This window comes from Neopelma chrysocephalum, unplaced genomic scaffold, assembly GCF_003984885.1.
Source record: "Neopelma chrysocephalum unplaced genomic scaffold, ASM398488v2 Primary Assembly neopelma1_60, whole genome shotgun sequence".
In the NCBI taxonomy this organism is placed as follows: Eukaryota; Metazoa; Chordata; class Aves; order Passeriformes; family Pipridae; genus Neopelma; species Neopelma chrysocephalum.
Window position 1 is genome coordinate 11,875,293 of NW_020897715.1, and position 22,803 is coordinate 11,898,095.

The 22,803-nt window shown below is 47.4% G+C and overlaps 1 protein-coding gene across 1 annotated transcript; it reads right to left on the reverse strand.

The window, feature by feature from the left end:
* Positions 1-3,086: 3,086 nt before the first annotated feature.
* Positions 3,087-21,354, reverse strand: DRD3 (dopamine receptor D3). The gene is made up of 7 exons (XM_027681196.1): positions 21,286-21,354; positions 14,822-15,113; positions 9,757-9,869; positions 8,407-8,549; positions 7,168-7,364; positions 5,951-6,296; positions 3,087-5,106 (listed from the first exon to the last, which is right to left on the reverse strand). The coding sequence occupies exons 2-7, from the start codon at positions 15,101-15,103 to the stop codon at positions 4,910-4,912; spliced, it is 1,278 nt and encodes a 425-aa protein (XP_027536997.1). The 5' UTR covers positions 15,104-15,113; positions 21,286-21,354; the 3' UTR covers positions 3,087-4,909.
* Positions 21,355-22,803: the final 1,449 nt, after the last annotated feature.

The window sequence follows — 22,803 nt, forward strand, 5'->3', positions numbered from 1 at the left end:
ACATCCTGTTCAATGTCATTCAGCAAGAGGTATGTAGCAGCTGACACTGACTTTGAAGAAGTACAGTTTTGAGTCTCTCACACCTGGAATTGCCTGCAGCCTTGTGAGCCTTCCTTTGCTCCTAAAGCAGCAGGTCAGGTGGTAAAACACTGCCAGGAGATGACAACAATGTTAATTCATTACTACCATTAGATAAGGAAAAATTCACTTCAGTGGTTCTCTCAAAAGCTAATGCAGATTTGGGGTACTTGCATTGGTCAGAGAAAGAACTGATGTGCCCATTCTTTTTGGGAGATGAGACACCTCACAGTCAGGAGTGTTTGCAGGCTGAAGGCTGCCAGACTGTGTCATCACTTCATGAACAAACCATCACACACTTGGCTGAAACTAATCAGACTGCTACCCGTGTCCTCTGGGTTGTCCACAATTCCTATTTGTAGTTTTTTAAGTGTCACCATATCAGCAGCCTGCAGTCTGTTGATCCTTCCTTGAAATGCTGGCATTGATTAGACATTCTTCAGAAAACATCACACCAGTAACATCAATAAGCTCCAGCCAATCTCTGTCTTGCATAAGGCTGCCCCTTCCAGAGGAGCTGCTAACCTGAGATGGTTGTGCTGGCCCCAGCTGTGGACAGAGGATCCCAGGTCACTTCAATCCCCCTCAGAGAGGCAGACTCCAGGTGTACCCCCCACTCTCTCCCCAGGGGGAAAGCTGCTTGCGCTTAGCTCCACAGCAGGGTCCAGCTGAGTATCTGGCCTGCCCATCTCCTAAGGAGTCTAGGGATGGTCACCTGGGAAAGGAGATTTTCCACAAGGCTTTGCTTTGCCTTTGTTCTAGGCTGACAAATGTGGATTTTAATGTCTGGCTGCAGCCAGGATTGTTGAAACAACATGTTCAACAGCTGCTGGAAGGTACACTGGAGCATAGTAATTGAGCAGTGTCACCTGCAGAGCATTGGGCTGTGCTAGCAGGTGAAACCCACCTCCTCTATAATTTCCTTGTCTTCCCAGTAGTCAGCTTTCTCTTGTCTGCCCTATGGGCCTTTGTTCTTTCCTGCTTAAAGACTCCTGCATGATCCAGTGCCTGCTGCTGCCTCTGACAAGGTAGAGTGTTTTATGATTTCTTTTCTGTTTACATTTTTACAATACAAAACTCAACATAAGAGCTGTTGTTTTTAGCTCTGGATGGCTTCAGTTTGGTACCTGGTACCATTTAAGGTTTTAGTAACTTGGGTAACTGGTGGTTTTGCTGCTAGATCTGAGGTTTAACATGTGCAAGGTGTGGCACACCTATCACAGATGTACCCCTGGGGAGCCCCTGGTGCGTGTGGAGAAGAAACCTGTGGGGATATATGGGCTCAATGACTCCTTTGTCTGTGCTCCTGCAGCTCAGTCAGAGCCTATAGCTCTGTGGACTGGGACACTCTGCTTGGAGAAGGTGGATGCAAGGGATAAATGGTGTTTTTCAGTCCATTTCTCAGGCGTGCTGTAAATGCGTCTAGACAGGCAGTACTTGGATGGTTGCCTTGTACCTTGCGGGGGGAGCTGCTCTTCCCGGTGGATTTTGCCAGATCTCCTTCATCTCCAAAGGGTCTTAACTCTCCTTAGCTACAGTAGAGATGCTTCCTGGCTATTCTGTCTGCTGGCTTGTTTACAAATAGCATCCAGCACAGGGGACCTGAGGTATCCTGTTTCAGCTGCCTGGTGAAGTGAAGGTGAGCAGACGCTGTAGGACTCCTTGCTACACCTGCACATCTGCCCAGCTGTGCTGTCAGAGCAGGTCTCCTGACATTGGGAATTATTTATAGCCTGCGGCTGTCTCTGAGCTCCCTCTTCCCCTCTGCAGGGGAGGAGGTTTCTGCATTCCCCAAAGGCTCTTCTAATGTGATTATCAGCATGTAAATGAAACCCAAGAGAACGCCTGTGGTTCTCCAGCAGAGCACAGAGTCATGGCTCACCTCTCCTCTTCCAGCCAGTCATGGAGCCAGGGGAAACAAAGCAGCAAAGAGGAAAATGTTGTAGAAAGTTAAGGTTAGGAGGAGGCACTGAGGAAGAGGAAAATGCAGATTGTTCTACTGTAAATAATGAATGGAGATGTGTGAAACACAGGTCTTGGGGGGGTCCTCAGCAGTTCCTCTGGCTTGCTGGAGAGGGCAAAGGGGCATCAGCTGGTTGCACCTTTGAATGCTTTGATTCCTTGGACTTTTCTGTGGGGTCACCTATAGCAGACTTGAGGGAGCAGGAGAGAGATTGTTTTGGTTTGGAGTTGAGTTTTTTTTAATCGTGTAGAGGGGTTTGTTGTGCCTTTTTTTTTTGGTCCATGGCAGGTTATAGTTCAAGAGGTTGCAGTCAGTTTTGTGATCTGAAAGTTCAAATCATAATTATTAAAGGAAGGACCATAATGTTTAGATATGGAACTTTCCCCTTTCTTTATAGCTGTGTGGATACAAAAATACTGCTTAGTTTTCTGCCATACCTCCTGTTCTTACCTCTATTTGGAATCACCTTGGGGATGACTGCTTGAAGAACAGGTTCAAATTCAAGAAAAATAAAACTAAACACGACCTCTGAGAGATGCTAGGCCAGAGCTTGAAATGGACCTACTCACCCTTTAAAAGATCTTTCTTCTTGTTTCCTCCTTTCTGACAACTGTATGTGTAAAGCACCTGAAACTAGTCTCTGGTGATCTCTGTTATGAAGCGCCCAAATGAGAATTACTTGAGCGGCAATCTGTCCACGGGTTGATTCATTCAGCTGATACCTCCAACATCCTGTGTGCTGAGTGCCTCCCCTGCTGTCCGGCGTCTTTGAGCAGATGGAGTAGCACTACTGCATGCCTGCCTGGCATAGCTGGCAAAGTAATTGAACTCGTTTTCAGAATTCATCTGCTGGAAGTGCTTACAGCAGTCCTTGATTTCTTTCCTAGTTGCAACTAATCTGCAAGTAGTAATAAAGACCTCTCGTGGGTGTCCAGGTGGATGATAATTTTTTACAAGGAAAGTGTTATGAGGGCTACAGGTGAGAAAAGGCTTATGGAAGGGGGTATGTTCACCACAAAGGTACCAACACTTCCAACAACACTTGTGTTTTATTGGATTAACACAGTTACAATGCAGTATGGAGGGCACCTCCCCACGCAAATGACACATGCTGTCCACAAGATCCTCCTGCCAAAAGCCAGACAAACCAAAGCAACAGCTAGAGCTCTGCTATGTGCTCCAGAGGGAGAGGACAATGGCTTTGGCTCTATATTAAGAAATAGAGGAAGCCCTTCCCAGATGGAGAAGCTGTGGCATTGACACAGGCAGGGACAGCACAGAGTTGTGCCCAAAGCTGTCAAAGGAGCATGGCTAACAGCACAGCTAAGCCTAGTCTTGGGAGTGAGAGCTGAAGCCTTGATCCAGTAGAGCAATGGGGGAAAATGAGAGAAGTGTGTTGAGGCTATCTGTCCCACGTCAGGTTTGCCTATACAGGGAGAAGAACATTAAAGTGCCCTGACATGAGACCAGCTTACATGGTATGTCAGGGCTTGTCTGGTGTTTTCATCTAGGAACTACTGGAGATGGCTTTGTAAAATGCTGTTCGGAAAGGAGACCATGGCAGGGCTGTATTTGTCCAGCTCCTGGATGCTGGCATATACAGATGCCATATGTGATGACAAGAACATTAGCAAGGGGAGCCAGGGAGAGTCCTTGGGCTGATATCAAGGCACATGTCTGTTCTTACTGGGAGGAATGTTATGATACAGCTCTCCCCTAGGTGTGGGCTGTAACCGGATTTATTTCAGCGGTCAGGTGCTACAAACCCTTAATCTAGCAATGCTCCTGTTGAGGAGAGGAGCACAAGTGAAGATTGGTTCCAAAGAGACCATGAGCAAGTTTTGAGATGAGGTGCATGCAACCCACCCCAGCTGAAAAAACAGGTTTGAATCTACTGCAGGCATGATGGGAGCTATGATAGGCCTTGTTCACTTAGTAGCCCCAGTAGATCACTGGGGTGTGTTGTAGTTAAGTAGCAGCCAATCTATCTGGTCCTTGTGTCAGGAAGAGAGGGGACAGTTGGATAATGTTGTACTTCTCAGGCGATCTGACCTACCAGTGGGATGGCAGCCACCTCTCTATCTTTCAAGGAGCAATAAAATACAAGCTGGCAGCACAAGGGAAGATTTCATTTGCAACCAGGGTGATTTTCTCAAGCACTTTGACCCAATTTTACATGCAAACCTTTTGACTGAAACAACAGGAAAGTTGTCAATTCTCCATCAATGCTCCTTTTCCAAATTTCCTTGTCCAGATTTTGCTCTTGGCTCCTGATCAAAGGGATCAGGATCCTTATCAAAGAGGTCATGTTCTGCCCTCTTACTAGGACTGCTATGCATGAGCTGGGTGCTTTTTGCAGGTTGAGGCTCCAGCTGTGGGAGGACAAATGTGTTTTCAGCACGTAGGCAACAGAGATGAGAGATGCCATCTGCATTTGGGTCCTGCGTGCTCTGTGAGCCTGGCAGCTCCCAGGAGCAGTGCACTGTTGTGGCTGATCTACTGCTGCACACCCAGGTCTGCCTTTCAGCACCACTGTCCCTGCTGAGGGACTCGCTGGCTTACTACTTTTTCTTCTTCCCCTTCCTCCCTCCCCAGAAATGGGAAGAACTTGTACTCCCTTAAGCAGGAGCGCCGAGGTTGGTGTGGGAATCCAGCCGCGAAGGTGGGGCATATTCCTGCTCTTCACTCTGGTGCAGAAGGTGCCTGGATGTCAAAAATGACCATGTCACACTGACCACCATTGCTCACAGCCGAGGGGAGCACATCCCCCTCCACTGTGGTTAAAGCAGAGGGAGGGAAGGGTGCTGTGCCTTGTCCCTGGCCCAGGAGTCTGCTGCAAACCCGTGCAGCCCGGTGCCGGCCCTGCAGTCAGCAGCACAGGATCTTGAGGAAGGCTTTGCGGAAGTCAGTGTTGAAGGTTGTGTAGATGATAGGGTTGAGGGCACTGTTGACGTAGCCAAGCCAAGTGCTGGCACTGTAAAGCCTTGGAGGCACGTGGCAGGATGGGCAGTGGGCATTGAGGATGTGAATCAGAAAGAAGGGCAGCCAGCAAACTATGAATGTGCCTGGGTTTAGAGAGAGGAAGAAAACAATCATGAGTTCAGGGGAGTAACTACTTGGAAAAGGGCCTGCACTTGTGCCCTCTCCCTCCATCCCCTTATTATTTCCATACATGTGTCTGTATTTCACAAACACTGAAGGCAACATTTATTCCTGACACAGAGGGACTTGGCAAAAGCTTGGGCTCCTTGGGACCAGCTCTGTGAGTGGATGGATGGGGCTTCAGAAGCAGCCTGGTGACAGACAAAAGCAAGTGGCCACCACTTTGAGGGAAAGAATGATGCCTCAGCTGCTTTAATCAGTTACAATTAGGGCTGAGTTATTTCCCTGCTACTACTGAGTTAATGAGGGGAAACAGTGAGTCTGGTGACCACAGCAGGTGACTGAGGCACCAGCCTGCTGGCTTCTCTATCCAGTTGTATGAACTGGTTCCTCTGCAGCTCCTTGCCTCCGTTTCCACTCCTGGAATTGAGCCCAAGAGCTTCTGCATGTATGGAAACTTAGGATTGTTCCAGCTTCATAATTGCAAAATAAAGGAAAAGGAAAAGCAAAGGTGTTGGCTGTTGCTCCCTCTAGCAGAGCTTGTTGGCCACTGATTTAAAACACAAGGCTAACAAAACATGGCAAATAATACACTAACACACTTGGCTTTCAACAACTGGGAGCAGTGCTCTAGATCCCTAGATGTCCCACCACTGTCTCTCCGGAGTTTGTGGAGCAGTGACAGCTGAAGCCAGGGCCTGGCTTGCATTTTTTTAAATCTCAGTACTATATTAGGAGCTTCTGTGCTCCGGGAAGTCCCAAACCATCACCCCTTGCATGCCACTAGACAGAGTGGCTCTCACTCACCCAAGACAATCGCTAGCATCTGTGTAGCCTTTCTCTCCCGGAGCTGGATCAGTCGAGGCTGCTGCTGTGCCAGCTTCAAAGAGCTGATGATTTTGCCATTGCTGAGCCTCTGTACCTCCACTCCTGGTTTTGTACACTTTCTCCTCTCTTCCTGCCTGCTGTTTTGTGTAGTCCCTGGTGTCTTGGTGAGGGATGCCTCATGGCAGAAGCTCCGGTACCGCTGCAGGCTGAAGACAGTCAGCAACTTCCTTTTGGTAGACATCTCCTGGCCTGTGCATTTGAGTGGGAGACAGGGGGGAAAGGTGCCTTGGCATCTGTTTGGCAAAGCTTTTCTCTCCATGTGTTCCTGCAAAAGAGGATGCCACAGAGGAACTGGAAACCATCTAAACTGTTCAATGGGACAAAGGATGATAAAGAAAGTTGTAGGAGTCATCCTTAGCCCCACTTGTCTCTTAGGTTTGCACTATCTCCTCTGGACTGACCTGAGGGGTGAACCAGCACTTGAGAACTCTCTGCCTCCATCCCACCAAGGAGAAACATAAAAGCAATAAGAGCAGAAACACCTGCTTGCTAATCTTTCATCTGTATTTTTGTGTTGGCCCTGCTCCCCTCAATATCCCCACCCTTTTAATGTAACTCCACTGTGCAAAAATGGGTAAAAGGAGTGGATATGTGTGACCAGGCAATTCCTTTCAAACTGTTGTGCTGGTTCCCATGGTTGCAGATATTTCATCTAGAAAGGTCAGTGGAACAAATGCTCCATGCACCGTGAGCATCTTGACCTCTTAGGTCTGTCAGATGAAGAGGGTTTTCTGTTTTAATAATGTAGGTTAAAGCCTGTGAAGTCCTGAAAATGAAGCTTCATAGAGCGAAAATCAATAACTGAAGACATTAAAATCAATAAATGAAGAAATTAGCCAGACTTATGCATGGCTGAGAAAGCCCTGCTCTGAAGAAATATTGAAGTAGGCTATGCTCTTTTCTAGTTGCCAGTTCTAGAGGGCAGAGATACACAAGGAGTACCCTCTTTCTAGAGGGCTGAAATGGATTTAACTGCAGCTTCTGCATCTCAAATATCATGGTGTATGAGCAAGGTATGGGATGAAAACATGTCATGCCCTTATGCTTTCTGTTCTGTGTTTTGACCCTTTGAGAAGAAGAGATGGAGCTGTCAAAAAAGACAGGGAATGCACCTACTGCGTTCATGTGGATCTTACTTGGTGTGCATGGCACGGTTTGGTGCTGGTGCTGTGGCTGCCCTGCCGGGTGAGGGTTCTCTTCTTTTGCCTTTGTCTTAGCACGAGATAAATCCGGACATAGAGCAGCAGGGTCACCATGAAGGGGAGGTAGAAGGACACCAAAGAGGAGTAGATGATGAAACTAGGGTTGGATATGGAACAGACACTAGGATCCCCTGGGGAGGAGAAGAGAGAGAGAGAGGGAGAGAGGAGTGGCTGAGCTGCTTCAGTTTAGTACAACGAAGCTCTGATGTGTTGGCAAAGCGAGTCAAAAGGTGGGACAAAGGCAGTCTAAGGACTGCAGATTATGCTGTGGCTTACCCACTCACCTGATACTTAAAATTAACTCTACGTAGGGCCATCTAGCATTATTAGCCAGCATGCATCTGCCTGCTTTTCTGGCCAACAACTCTGTTTTCTTTTCTCATGTCTATTCCCATCCTTTCTCCTAGGATCCTATCTCCTTTTATCCTTTCTCCTATTTCTTTGACAGCCTCTGAGCTGTTTAGAAGCAGAGATGTGCCTTCACCCCCACCTGTCTGGACTAGCAGCATTTCCCACTCCCATCCCCTTCTTGCCTCAAGCATTGCAGAGGATGGATGGGGAGCAGAGGACTTCTGCCCGTGGCTCAGTGGGAAGGAAGGTTCTGCTGCTCCTCTGCCTCCAGGGAGAACAGGTTCTAGCCCTATCTGAGGGAAAGGAAAAAGACCAACCTGTTTCCAAGGTGGAGGCTAAATTGTTTGCTCTCCTCAAGGGATTAGTTGAGGAAGCAGATGGCCAGTTGGATGGGAAGGAGGTTTCTCACAAGCAGTGCTAATATGCAATCCTTGCTGTTTAGAGATGTGTCCTGTATCAAATTGTGTGTTTGGACCTGTTGATATCAGCAAGGTGTGTGTTGTATGTACTGCATGTTTGGAGATTTGCTCTGTGTGCTCAAAGTGATTGTTTGATGGGAATCTGTAGACCTGGACACCTTGATGGGCATTGATTTGGCAGTAGAGCAGGTAGGTCTGCCCTCAGAGCAATAGTCAGTGTCTGTCTGAGCAAATGGCAAGTATAGGGCAAGAGCACATGGAGGCTTTTCTACCCTTCATAGTGTACTTACAGTTCCTTAAAATTTCCTGTAACTTGGCAAGTCTGCAGGACCCCTATTATATGACCTGGCCATGCACAGTTTCCAACCCCTCCCTGCATGCTGTTGTCCAGGACATCACCTACCTGTAGTATTGAAGCCAAAGAGGAGAGGACATGACACTGCAAATGCCAGCATCCAGACTATCACGATCATGAGAGACACCCTCCTGCATGAGCTCTGCCCAGTGCTGTACTGGTATTGAACTGGTTTCACCACTGCGGTGTATCTGCAGACCAAACCAGCTCCAGGAAGAGGAGGGGTAAGAATGGAGGGTGGAAAAGGAGTAGGTTTTTATGAGGAGAAATGAAAGCAACATAGGGAACATGATGGTGAAAGTGGTGAAGAAAAGGAAGAGGAAAGAACAGAAGATCAGGTGATGGGATTAGCAATTTGCAGAAATGGTAAGTGGGGCATTGCGGGGAGGAATAGAGGAAAACAGAGTTAGTTGGCAGCACTGCAGAAAAACTCTCTGCAGAACTGACAGCATGTGAAGCTACAAGGTTTGGGATACCAGATGGATCTAGAAACCCCAAGAAACCCACAACCCTCAAGCCCATAAAGTTATACGTGCACTGCTGGGAAAGAACACTCTCTGGAGAAACCACAACCTACTAAACTCTTTGTCTCAGCTGCCTTGTCTGGTGTCAGCCTGACTGATAGACAGTGGGTTGCCCACGGGCAGGTGTCCAGGACCTTCAGCTGCTGGGGTGCCCCAGAGGGTGCAGCTCAGCAAGGCTACAATTTGGAAGGCCCAGGAGTCTCACCTTTAGGATAGCCTAGGGGCTGTTCCTTGCAGATAGAGCCAAAATGAAATGGTGATAAAGATGTCCATGAAAGAACACTGGACCAACCCAGCATTGAGAGCTGCCTTGCATTATTAGCCTTGAACCACATATTACAAAGGTACAGCATGATTTTTTCCTTCTCCCACTCCTTGGTCCTAACAGCACCACATGTGCCAAGGTCTTGGCTCCAACCCTCGGCATTGCTTAAAATAGGCTCAGTCTTAATATGCAGAAAACAAGAGCAAAGCTGAAGATTACAGAGCAATAATCTTCACCTCTCCCTATGTGTATGCCAGGATTTTCTTTATTAAAACTTCACGAGTGAGATCTCCAGAAGGAGAAACTCTCTTTGAGACTCAATGGGAATTAGATGTTCCTGCCTTCAAAAAGCATAAGGATGTGGTTGACTACCTACTGGGGATGTCTTGTTGCTTGTGTCTCTCTGCCCTCCAGTGCAGACTGTTCTAGCTCATGGTGGGCAGACCCACATTATTAGCAGTAGTGGCAGGAACAGACTTGCAGGGAGGTTTGTGGTCCTGAAGACACCATTGCTGTCTGTTCACACCCCACTTCCTTGTCCTTACCACACTGGGGTACAGGGTCGACCCCCATATCCAGACTATCCCCCTGGATGTTGTCGTCTCTCACCTGTCGATGCTGATAGCACAGAGGTTTAAAATGCTGGCTGTGCACATCATTACATCCATGGTGACAAAGATATCGCAACAGATACGGCTGAATGTCCAGACTCCTCCGGTCACCTGCACCAGCAACCACAAAACTGTCAGCCTTGTTCTGCACCAAGTCCTGATAAGTTACCTGGAGGAGAGCACCTCCTTACATGTATCTCAACAGCTAGATAAATTCATGTCCACAGTGATGTGCAGAAGGAAACTGAGGCACCCATGTTGTGTTCAATATAACACAACAGTAGGTCATGGCAAATAAGCCTCACCTTAATTTCACTCCTTTATTTGCTCTTGCAGAGGGCGGCAGGGTGAAAAAACAGGAGCTATTCCTTCCCTCAAGGCCCAGCATAATAAATTGATTTAAATTTGATATCACTGTATATATCCCTTGATTAAGGGTTATCTGAGAAAATCTAAGGGCTGAAAGTGTTTCTCAGCTGATGGAGTGCTTTCGCAGGCAGTGAGCTGGAAAAGCACTGCAAATTTTATGCATTTATGTATGAAACAGGGACCTGAGACCGAGGCTTCTCTAAAACCTTATTTGGATTCTTATCTCAGTTAAATTTTGATTATTAGATCTGAGTGAGAACTCATAGGCTATTCAGATAAAGGGTCTTGGGTTTGCTACCACGTTGAGCTGTTGTTCTTGTTGTTTTGAATTTTTAATCGGAACTGTGAAATTTGTGAAAACTCAGCTGCAGCCAATCTTTCTGACGGAGAAAAGTGTTTTTTGGACCAGCCATTAAATTCTTGACATTACATTTCGGTTGAAAATTATATCCTCCAAGTGCCCTGTGGCCCTTGTAGGAGATGAACAAGGAGGCAGCCTGGCATCCACCTGCAAAGAAACCCAGCACTGGGCTGAGTGGGGAAGGGGGTAGGAGAGAAAGAGGGAGAAAAATCCATGCTCAGGAGAGAGCCTGGATTTTAGCCTGCAACCCCATAGATTCTGCTGTTTCAGCTGGATCCTGGGAAGCTATCAGAAACTGGCACTAGTTCCTGGTCTCTCTGCTTACATTTAGACAACATCTGGAATACTGCATCTGGTTTTGAGGCCCTAGTAGAGGAAAAACATTGATTAACAGGAGTGAGTCCAGTGAAGTCCACCAAAACAGTCCTTAGAGGCTGGAGCAGCACTTGTCCTGTGAGGACTACCTAAGGGAACAGGACTTTTTCAGCCTGGAAAAGAGAGGGTTTGGAGGGGTGGGAGGCTAACAGCACTCTAGTGCCTAGCTGGAGGTTATTTAGAATGTTGTAGGCAGGTTACTAAGAAGATGCAGCCAGGTTTTTCACAGCAGTGTGTGATGGGAGGACAAGAGGCAACAGGAATGAGCTGAAAGAAAGGTGCAAACTGGTCATGAAGGTAACTTTGCTGACCAGAAGGACAGTGAGACAGTGGAGGCAGTTGCTTAGTAAGTCTGTGCAGGATCCATTCTTGGAGGATTTTAAGACCCACTCAAAAATACCCATCCCAGATCAGGCTGGAGAGGGTGCCACAAGTAGGCTTGGCTTCTAAGGTAGTGGATCAACCCTGCAGCAAGTGTTGATGCCTAGACAGGATGCAGGTCCCTGCAGAGAGAAGGACTTGTATAAATACAGAATTCACTCCGTGAGAGTTGTTTAAGAAATAATCCTCAGAAATTTAAATGGCTTTGATAGTAGCAGCATTCCCACACAGGGGCACAGAAACTTGCTGGCGTGAACTGTGTCTTTAGGGCGTTCTCTGCTGGACCCAGCTGCTACATTTCAGAAGTCAGGTATTGAACCAGGCAGTCCTCCTTTAGACCTTCTGACCCCGAATGAAGGCAGGGAGAGAAATGGGAATTGGCTTGCAGAAGGAAGAAAGGAACTGTGCTTTCCTCTCCAGTTCTCTGATCCTGGTGGGGCTCCTTTGTTTACTTCTAAAAAAAAAGTAAGTGAAGGAGAAAAAGCCAAACCAAACCCATTGAGCTTTTCTGCACAGTTAGGTGAGCTACAAGACAGGGAAACTGAAGACTGTCCCTCTGAAATTAGGGATTTTAACAGGTGGGTTCAGCTTCCAAAGAAACCCCCCCACTGGTTTTACTTTAGTTTTACTTTAGTCTCAGTGAGATTTGCTTGACCACCTCAAAATATATATTTAAAAAAATAAATGCAGGAAGCCTTTGCAGTAAGGGATGTTTCTGCAATCTGAGGCAAAAAGCAATGCAGTTTCTATGGGATCTGTGGAGTCTAAAGAATATTTCACCAAGAGTCAGTGACAGGTGTTTGCACCAAAGCCAGCTGCTGCTAGACCAGCAGATGTGCAAACACTTAACTGAGGGAGTTTCCAAGGTCTTGAGCACATTAAAATGCTAAACCCAAGAATGTGAACTGTTAAAACTGAAGAAGGTGCTGGTGGGAATGGCTCTGAAGTGAGCCCTCTCAGGATGATGCATTCAGATATCACCATCTGCATACTAGGCTAGTTTGTGTTGAGAGGATGCTCAACAGATCAAAATGTTTGGGCTTAAAACCCATCCTGACTTCCACCAGCCATAGCTTCTAAAATGGGGAGTAGCTCTGCTGAAGTCAGTGAAGTAGTTAATATTTACCCACGGGGTATGTGAACCCAGAATTTATTTCAGAATTTAACAATGAAGAAGAGCCTTTATATTATAGGCCCAGCTCATAATTTTTAAAATTCTATTTCTGCTCTTCCTTTTATTGCTCTGTTCCACTCATCTTTGCTACAGCAGCTAGAACTTGCTAGTGTGCATTTCTGGTTTTCATGTGCTAGCAGGGTACCTGTTCTTTATCCCTCTGGGCCTTTTGTCCAGGAATCTCAAAGGACATCCCAGGTATTAACTGAATGAATCCTCACATCTGCCTGGGTGAGGTAGATAGTCAAATATTATTCTCTTACAGCTGATGAGAGCAAACCACAGAGAGATGAGCTGATACAATCTCATTACCACTCAGTGACTGTGCAGCAGAAGTGGGAACAGTGTCCAGATGAAATCCTGGCTCTGTCAAATGCTAAAGCTCCATATAGACTATTCAGGTCAGATTCTCACCTCATCTTTCTTGATGACCAGTCTGCTTTATCTACAAAATTGTGGTGTTATTATTTTTACCTTCCCAACTCTATAGGAAGGTTTCCAGCTTATGAATGCACAATGATATCTTTTTTAAAACTTATGCCAATCCATCACTTTCCTGAATTCTTAAAATAAACAAAAGAATCTCTGCAATTCAGATATGAATGATGATGCCACGATGAGGAGCACACGGATGGGAAAGTAGACAACCAAGTTGCATCAGGTGATGACTGGCACATAAGGAGCAGTGCCTCTAAGCATGCTCACTGAAGGGTTTTGTGTTTAGGAGAGCTTCTTCTTGGGGGTGCTCTTAGCTCCAGCAGCTGTGAAATGGCTGCTCATGGTTTTGCACAGTGGGAGAAATGAAGAGCATGCACGAGGTCAGGACTGCTGACAAGTGGTGAACTGCTGAGCTGCAGTAACTCAGCTGTCTGTCCCCCCATTGACAGTAGTCCAGTCCTTGAGCTCAAAGAGCAGTTGTAGGTCTTCCTACTCAGGTGTGAGAGACACAGATGAGGAGACAGTATCACTCTCATGCTCTGAACAGACTGGATCTCAGTGACAACCATCTTCTGAAACTTTTTTCCCCTTTGGAGGTAGAACTGGATGTTGCGAGAAGAGTAAGAAGGATGTTCCCAGCCATGCTGCTGCATGTCCTCCTGCACTTATACAATGACTGTAAGCCATGATGGTGTCTAATACCATCAAACTTCAGCCGGCAGGATACCCAAATGCCACTGTCTTAGAAACCTTGGTGAGCTTTAGCAGCCGTGGCAGCCACAGCATCAGAGATCAGTAAAGAACCGGGGCAGCAGCGTTGGTATATTAGACCTACCTGTTGACCCCAGAAGATTGCTGAACAGCATTTTTATGCTAGAAACTTCATTAGGTGGAGATGAGGATTTTGAGGCTATAAAATATTTCTATTGCTGCTTTGTCACAGCCTTCCCAAAAGACTTCTCAGAAAGAGACAGTTCTAATCTGCATGACTGACAAAATAACATATTTCATGGCCAGAGATGACTCTAAAAATGGAGTGTAAAGTACAATGTTCACAAGAGGCATTCATCCACCTTTAGCTTCTCCATAAATAATGGCCAGTTCTCAAATGTCTAGTTTGGCAAACGTTCAGTAGGTGAATAGATATTGTACATGGTTTTGGGGATTCAATGATTTTTTTTTTTGGCAATTTCCAGGCTCATAGTGTATTGAAACATGATGCCATTTCTGCTTCATCACTAGCATCGCTGATCCACAAACAGCAGCAAATATTGAAACAACTTTGACACTTCTTGGACTGTTTTTTAAATCTTAGTCTTACTGGAGTCCTACAGCCCAGTTCTCTAGGAGACACTGCACAGTGCCAGGAGTGGTAGTTGAGGATGTGTATGGGTTCTTTCCCTGTTGTTTGGATGACTCTTATATCAGCTACTTTGATTATCCAAGCTCCACAGATGGAAATTAGTCTTAAATGGGTCTACAAACACAACTAGGGAACAGACCTACTGCTGTGCTCACAAATCGTGACCACAGCACTGCATGGGGGCAGAGGCTGCTCTGCAGATGTGCCTCAGTCCCACCCTGTCCACAGCAAGAGCAAGTGCCAAATCTTTTCTAATGCAAAGCATAATGTGATTTCATTAAAGATTCTAATGCCCTTGAGCTGATAGACTATTCCAGTCTGAAATAAAATTAGACTTTTAATAAAATTTTACTTTTAACAATATTTTTTAGTTGCAATCAAATTGCAGAGTCTAATGGGATGGCTTCACACACACACACGCACTTATTCCTTTTTTTTTAATCACTTGATGTAACACACTCAAGCTGTACACATCCTGCAGGCCAGCTCCAGAACTGCTCCACACAGGTTAGTCTAAATTTTGCCACTGACTTTTTTAGGAACATGATCATGCATGCAGTGGTGTGGTTAAATTCTGCTGATCTTTCCCAAGATGCACTCACCTCTAGGTACACCATCCATGGCATCACCAAAGTAGCCACCAGCAAATCTGCCACTGCCAGGCTCACTACAAGGTAGTTTGTTGTGGTTTGCAAGGTGCGTTCCCTCAGCACAGCTAAGCAAACTAGCACATTCCCAAAGATGATGGCCAAAATCAAGATGCAGTAGCAGAGGGCATAGTAGGCATGTGAATGTGGCACGTCAGGCTCTGTAGTGTTGTTTGCCCCACAGGGAATGGGGTCAGTGGTGTTAGGATGACTGCTGGCTCTTGTGAAGAGGGCCATGGGGATGCCGCTGCAAAGAGAAAAGAGAGAGATGACCGAAAGTCAGAGCTCTACAATAATTGTGGAGAACAGTACCTTCTGTGGGTGGTGTATGAGTTTCATACTTCCTTTTTGAATGTTACTTCAAGCCAATCATAGAGGATCTTTTTCTGCTCATATATAGGCAGAGCTTTGCTTCAAGACTTGCTTGGCCTGTTCTGTTTTTCACTGAGAAGAATGCATGATTTCACCTCCTGGGTGCACCTGAAAGGTGCTTCTTACCAACCAACACAGCTGTATGGGATGTGGCAACTGTTTTAAGATGCACCAAAGTCACAGCACAAGTCAGCTGGGCAAGAGTGCAGTCTGAAAGGCAACAGTTTGAAATGCTGAGGAAGACCCAATGCAGTTACCCAAACTAGGGGTTTAGCCAGAAGCTTGGACCTTGTATCTTTTTTTCTGGGAAGTATCCTCTCCCTTCCCTCATTAAAAAAATGTCTTCAATAACTTCACACACTTGAGTGCTCGGCATCCTGGCAGAGAGGCTGCACCTGCAATGCTCACATAGCCTCTTGATCCCTAAGTGTCCAGCAGCACAATCTCCAGAATTTCTCTTTTCCTGCAGCTTGTTTCTGTCCCAGACCCTGCCTACCTTGCCAAAGCTTGACTGTCAGTGATGCTCCCATTTCATGCATACCGTGCTCTGTGTTTTCTGTGCCCGGCCAGAAGATGTGCTTCCTGTGCTGAAAAGCAAACCTACTTGAAGTTTGGGATGAAATAATGGAAGGATGCTTGCAGGGTATTCTGCATTTCTTTTTCTTACAATAGATTCAAGATTGTGCTCAGGAACCTACCCTTTCTTGATTTAGGAGAATGAATTTTTCCAGAAATATGAAGGCTGCTGTCCCAAGGTTGTTCTGTGACATTTAATTGCTTGTATCTGATTTTTTTTTTCTTTGCTACTGCTCCCGTTGGTGAACTCATCATCATTGTGACAGGTATGAAAGGCAAGGGCAAAACACTGCAATATCAGTGGTATAAATATTACTCTGTTTCACCTCACCCCTTGAACAGCAGCATCTGTGATGCATAGCTGCTACACAGCTACACTCCTGGAAGAGTAGCTGTGCAATAGGTATAAATTGCTCCAGTCCCTTGCGATATACTCATCCTTGAAACTGGTGCCACTCTCCTCTGCTGCTTTTTAGCTGGGAGAGGACAAGGGTTGAATGAGATGGAAACTGAACTTCCCTCTGTCCTGTGGTATTCTCAGGATACCTCTTATGGCATGTGTTTTGTTTGAAAGTGCTTGTGCTCTCGTCTCCTTCTCTTTCTTCTGCCTGCCCCTGACAAAGAAGTTAAGCCTTCCACGGGATCACAAGGATCTCTCGTAGCATGAGCTGAGTCCAGGACTGTTTGCTCATAAAACAGTTGAGCTGCAGGCACCCCAAAAAGGACTCATTTTGTTGCATCCCTTGCACTGACACAGCTCCCGCTCTGGGAATTCTGTATTGTCAGGGGCCAGGAAAGGCTAGTTCTGTAGCACTGGGAAAAACCCTACATTTAACAGCTGACTGATAAGCAAAGCCACAAGAGGGAATAAACAAGACATTATGCATAATATAACCAGAAGGCTTAAGGCACCACATTACACAGTTCGTCTGTGGGTTATCTGTCGTGTCTTCCCCTTACATCCTTGAGCACTATTTCCGACTCTCACCCGGAGGCCAGTCTTCCCTACCAAGCTCCCCAGCCCTGCCCATCCCTGAACTGCCCCCCAACCCTACAGCCCTGCTCACTCCTCACCGGGCCAGGGTGCTACCAAACCAGGCAAGTGCCAGCGTACCTGGATACCCGCATACGGGGGTAGCAGGACACCCACCACCCTAGGCAACAGGGTGGCAAGCTGAGACGGGGACAAGAGTCGCAGCCGTGGGGACGCAGAGGGAGAGAGGAAAGGGAGGAAAAGGGTCTCTGCCTCGGAGGGGTCCAGGTGCAGGTCCTGGCCCGGATGGCGGGTCCAAGCGCGGGATACAGAGTGCGGGGAAGGATCCGGTGTCCGAGCGTAGGGTCCAGACGCCTTTGGGTCCGTCTCCAGCTGCGGGTGCCGCTCCGCGCCCGCCGCTCCCGCACCCGCGGGGCAGCGGCAGCGGCGCCGCTCCCCGTCCTGCCCCCGACCCCGGGCTGCCGTAAGCCCGGCAGGGGCGAGGGAGGCTGGAGAAAACCGGGGGGGGGGAAGTGAGGGGCGAGAGGGAGGCGGAGGGGCTGCAGGAAAGGGGACCTCCGGCACCGGGCGGGAGGGGAGCGGGGAGGCAGCAGTCAGGACTTACCCCCGGCCCGTCGGGCCGTGGCACCGCCGCCGCCCAGCAGGAGTCGGTCCCGGTCCCGTTGACTCCCGACCCGACCCGTTCCCTCCTGCCGCCTTCCCGTTGGGGAGCTGCGGGGCGGGACCGGGCTGGCCACCTCCTCCCCGCCCGCCCCTGCCCCGGGACCCCGCGCTGCCCCCAGAGATTGCCCTTCGCCCAGAGGGACCTGGTGAAACGGGTCCGGGCGAATTTTGGAGCCAGGGTGCGCAGCAGCGGTGTGCTTTGCCGAAGGGCTGGAGGCGAAGCGGGAGCTGGGAAGCCGGGAGCTGGGAAGCCAAGGCGCCGGTGCTGCGGCGGAGCGGGGAGAGATGCCTCGCCCAGCCGATAGAAAGTTGTCAGTTAAAAACCAGTTAGTTGAAAAAAAATTATCAAAGCAGAGATGGTTTTGAGAATGGGGAGATAATATATCTATCTATCTCTAAATAAACTGCCTTAAACCTGAAATGAAAGAGTGCAGGTAATTGGAGAGTGATGTTGGGAAGTATCCTTCTCCAGGGACCACTGCCAGTAGGGACAGCACGCCACATCTACCATGGCCAGACCATGGCTGCAACCCCTGTCTCTGAGATGTGGCTTCCCCTGAGATCTGAGATCAAGTCTCTGAGGCACAGTTCTCCTCCGACTGTGGACACCGGAAGAGCTCTGCGGGGGTACAAGTGATCCCGGTGGGCCTTTTCTCTCCTGGGGTTGTGCCCGCCACCTTCTCTGGCACAGCAAGTGGGGCATGCAGTGGGTTGTCATGAGGGTGCAGGGTGCTCGGGTGCAGGGCTGTGCATGCAGGAGTTGTGGCCCCAGGAGGGAGGAGGAAAAGTGCTGTTCCCCTTTATGTACCCACTGGTTAGGGTGGCTACAGGTTAACTTGTAGGTGGGCAAGCAAAAGAGAAGGTACTGTGGAGAGCAGGGTTTATCTTTAAGAATTTACTTATCTTAAGAAGTCTGCCTTGGGACTCTGGCTGCCTGGACTATCTCTGCTGACTGCAGCTATCCAAGCTAATCTCTCTGTGGGTAGGGGTGGTAGGATGGAGGAGTGCTGTATAGAACACTCATACCCATCAGGTGTGAGGGGTGTGAGTGACATCTTTAGCCTGGCTGGGCATGGTGGAAGTACCCATACAGGATTTGATGGGGACTAATCAGCACCAATGCCTTTAACTTTAACTGTGACCCTAAGGGAGGTCGGTGGATGGCGCTGGATGAGTGTGATGAGTCACTGCCTAGTCCCTATGGGCAACACATTCACACGTGTCCACCCTGGAGGATATAGCTGCTAGGCTATTGGACCAAATGAGCCATGAAGGGCTCTACAGCCCCTTTGTTCCCTTGGGAGCTCCAAAATGGTGTGACATGGACTACACTTACCGTGCTTATGTTATATGCATACAGTTGAACTTCTGCTGTCATCCGTACTTTGCTGCTCATCTCTGGGGAAATGCATTTGCTAACTGTGCCTGGAGCAGTCAAGGAAGGGGGGAAGCCCTCCTGCCCATGCCCAGCAGAGGATTTTTAGCTGTGAGCTTGAAAAGAGTCCAACACACTCACAGTCGTGTGGTTAAAACCACAGGGGAAAGCACACACTGTAATGCTTGTTCTTACTGGTGAGGGCTGTGTGAGCCACAGGCTGGGTGTGAATGGCCAGTAAGCACAACTCCTCACAGTGGGGCTAGCAAAGAGATGGAGGCATTTTAACTTCACTTTAGCAATTTTTAAATGCAGTTTGTTTGTGGGTAGTTCCCAAAGGATTGTGGCCAGCAAGGTACTCACATCAGCTCTAGGATGATGGGACCACAAGGCACTACAGCAACAGCCTTTAGTGCTGTTATCTGTTCAATGTAGCAGCTAACCACTGATCAATAAAGAGACATTGCCTTGCCTCCCTCTAAGATCTTATCTTCCAGTGCTGAAACCTTCCCTTTTGCTTTGCATTTTGTGTCAGTGGATTCCCTCTTGTGAAACTTGTTTCTTGCTTTAATTATTTTTATCTCATTTCTTAATATCACTCTGACTCCAGAAAAAAAATAATCATAGACTCATGATTATAAAAAATAGTCATAGACTCAAAAATAATCATAGAGTGGTTTAGGTTGAAAAGGACCTTAAAGATCATCTAGTTCCAACCTGGCCTTGAGCACTTTCAGAGATGAGATATCCACAGCTTTTCTGGGCAACCTGTTTCAGTGCTTCACTACCCTCACTGTAAAGAATTTCTTCCTAATATCTAATCTAAACATACCCTCTTTCAGTTTAAAGCCATTCCCCCTTGTCCTGTCACTATGTGCCCTTGTAAAAAGTCTCCCTCTGTCTTCCTTGTAGGCCCCTTTAGGCACAGGAAGGCTTCTCTAAGGTGTTCCTGAAACCTTCTCTTGTCCAAACATAATCTAGTTGGAAATGTTGCTGCTCTGTTGAAGCTCGTTCTCCTCAGTGCTCCCTCCCCACCCTCTTCCTGGGGTGGTTCCCTTCACGCCCCCTTATTTTCCTGAGACTGGAATCTCTTTAGGGTAAGGGCTTAATGACTTTTTTGTGTTTGCTCTGCAGCAGAAGTCTTGTGGAGCAAGATAATAATTCGTGGGATCATTTAATTTAGAATAGATTGTACCACACACAGAGGTAGGGTTGGATTAAAATTGCATAAGCAATCTTGTTGTGATATTTGCCATGATTTTTTTTAATAGTACAACTTCTTTAATACAGTGTGCAATGTCTCTCTCATAAACTCTTCGCCTTCCTCCTACCCCAAAATCAAGCGTGTGATATATATTTGCCCCAGTTAAAGATTGGACAAGTTGCAGGCTTTGGGTGTGACAACATGGTATCACCGGAGCATGGCAGAGAAACAGGTTGTGAGAACCTCAAAATGAGAGAATGAGCCAGCAGGTTTCACTGCTCAAACTCCTGGTTCTCCAGCTCCAGCACAGGCTTTGTGCCCCATGTGCAGAAAGCTGAGAGGCCGTAGTTCTTAAACCTGGTCCATTCCCTCTGGGTCCAGTCCAGCCTATTTCTTTGCCTTCATCTCCAACACCAACTTCTTCTTTTCAGTCCTGTATGTCCACAAACTCTTTGGTAAAGATTTCAAATAACTTGGATAAATGTCAGTGTTCCCTCTTAATTTTCCTCACCTCCTTGCCCATCAGTCTCATTATTCCTCTGTACTAAGTTTGTCCAGTGAGTGTTGGTGCACTCCTGTTCCCTTATGTCTGTCTCTAGTCTGTGCTCGTGTTTCTTCCTTTGGTTTCTATCCACAATCTCAGCATCCTGTCCAGTTCCTAAACCTCTGGTAGCTTCATCTAGCCTATTTGTCCTTCTCTACTACTTCTGCTTCCCAAGCTCCTCACTCTTAACCTTGCCATCTCTGGCTGGGTTGCTAGTCCCCTCCACTCCTGCAGCTTAAAGGATTGTTTCCAAATGGTATTTGCTGTGCTTTCACACCTCAGTTGCTGTCACTACAGCCAGTATTTGATGTGCAGTGTCTAAAATGTGCCACTCAGGTGGAATTAATCCTCCATCATTCATTTTGCAAGTAAGGATGCCCTCCTGACAGTGAGTATTGTTAAAGTACTCTGCATCCAGGGGGATTTTCAATACCTGCCTGCATAAAGCCCTAATCTGACCTCATGGCTGTCCCTGTTTGGAGCGGGATGCTGGACTAAACACCTCCAGGGGACCCTTCCCAACCTGAGTTATCCTATGCTGCCATGAAAATAGCCTTGCCTGATGGTAAACAGAACTTTCCTGGCTGGCACAACCTGCAAACTTCAGATGAAACTCAAGTTCATTCCCATACCATCTAAGCAGGATATGTCTATTTGGCCTTGACAGCTTTAAATTTTTTACAAAACTCACCTGTTTTCACAGTGGTGACCAAAAAGGAACTCATTCAGCTTCAGGATAATGTATACATAGCACCTTGTAGAAGCAGGACAGATTCCTTGAAAAAGCTACCACAGCTCATGTCAGATAAGATTCACAGGAGATTCAGATCCTGCCGATATTGATTCCCTTCTGCTCAACACTTACCTTTCCTGTTTCCTCTTCTGGCAGTCTGGAAAGAGATGGCACAAACCTGCACAGCACACAGAGATGTGAGCTTAGCCTGCAGGGAATGTTTGTCATGCAATCACATCTGCAATGGATTTTATACAGCTAAACAATATTACTTAAGGGTAGGTGGTAGCAAAACAAATTTTTCTCATCCACTGCTTGGGTATTAAGCTGGGACTTTCATGTCCAAGTCCTTCTTCTGTTTCACCTCAGGCATAATCTGGTGTAGATGAGCTCTCTTTAATTAGGCAGAACTGGGACTTCAGGCACTGTATCCCATAAAGAGGGCTGATCGGATAAAGCCAGCATCCTGCCAAACTCCCCTCTAAAATTACTGTTTTGATCCTGTTTTCCTTTCATTATAATTTGGTCATGTTAGAACATATGTTTTGCAGTGTGCAAGTGAAAGGATGGATCCTGACACTGTTAGTTTTCTTCTGCATCCAGTACTGGGCAATCAACGCTGCTTGTGAGGAGAGGAGATGGAGCTTTTAAAAATGAAGAGGGTGACATCTGCAGGGAAGCCTGACAGAGGAAGGGCTGTGGAGAGGGTCAGGGGATCACACTGCTATACCTCACCTCATGGTGTCTCCCCACAAGCTTCATGCTACACCATGCACAGGGAGCCCAAGGGGCTCATCCGAGTGGAGCAGTTTCAGGAGATAAGAGAGGAAAAATACCTATGTGAGAAAAAGGGCATCGATGTTCAAAAGTATCGTTATGCTCTTCAGGGAAACCTGTTCACATTTTCATGCAAAGAAATCATGGAGCAGCAGGACTGTCTTTACTCTGTCCCTCTTTTACTCCTTGGAAAATGAACCTGTTTGGTCTGTGATAATCTCTGCTGCTGGGGTTCTCGCCATGCCCTCTCATGAGGCACAACCTTTCAGGAGCCGGGGTAGTCAAGTAATTTATCAAAGTGGCCCTAAATCTCAGAAAGGCTGGTTATGGTTTAGCACCTGCCACAGACACGTCTGGGGGCAGGGAGGGGGTGGAGTTTTTTTCCTTCCACGTGGGACAGCTCTGCATTACTGGAAGGGAGCAAAGCACTGCTGGAGGCAAGACTGGTTGTGGGGACAGTTGTTCAATTTGAACGGGAGGAGGGGTTCTATGTGCCAAAGCCAAACGCTAAAGCTACATTCTCTTCTCAAGACAATATACTTCCTTCTCCCATTCCTCCCCATCGCCTCAGCCTGAGGAACCTCAGCAAACAGGATCCCTTCTTAGAAATGTCTGCTGTGGCATCAGCTCTTTCTGTGGTGCCTGTGCCCCTCTTCTTCCCTCACACCTCCTCCATCCTGAGAGGCTGTTGGGGTCTTG

Excerpts from the sequence above, each read along its gene's own strand:
- DRD3 (XM_027681196.1), bottom strand. The coding sequence starts at position 15,103 with ATGGCCCTCTTCACAAGAGCCAGCAGTCATCCTAACACCACTGACCCC. Across the intron at positions 6,297-7,167 it reads AACCGTGCCATGCACACCAA|GAACACATGGAGAGAAAAGC; the intron begins GTAAGATCCACA and ends CCTCTTTTGCAG. Across the intron at positions 5,107-5,950 it reads GATGCTAGCGATTGTCTTGG|GCACATTCATAGTTTGCTGG; the intron begins GTGAGTGAGAGC and ends CTCTAAACCCAG.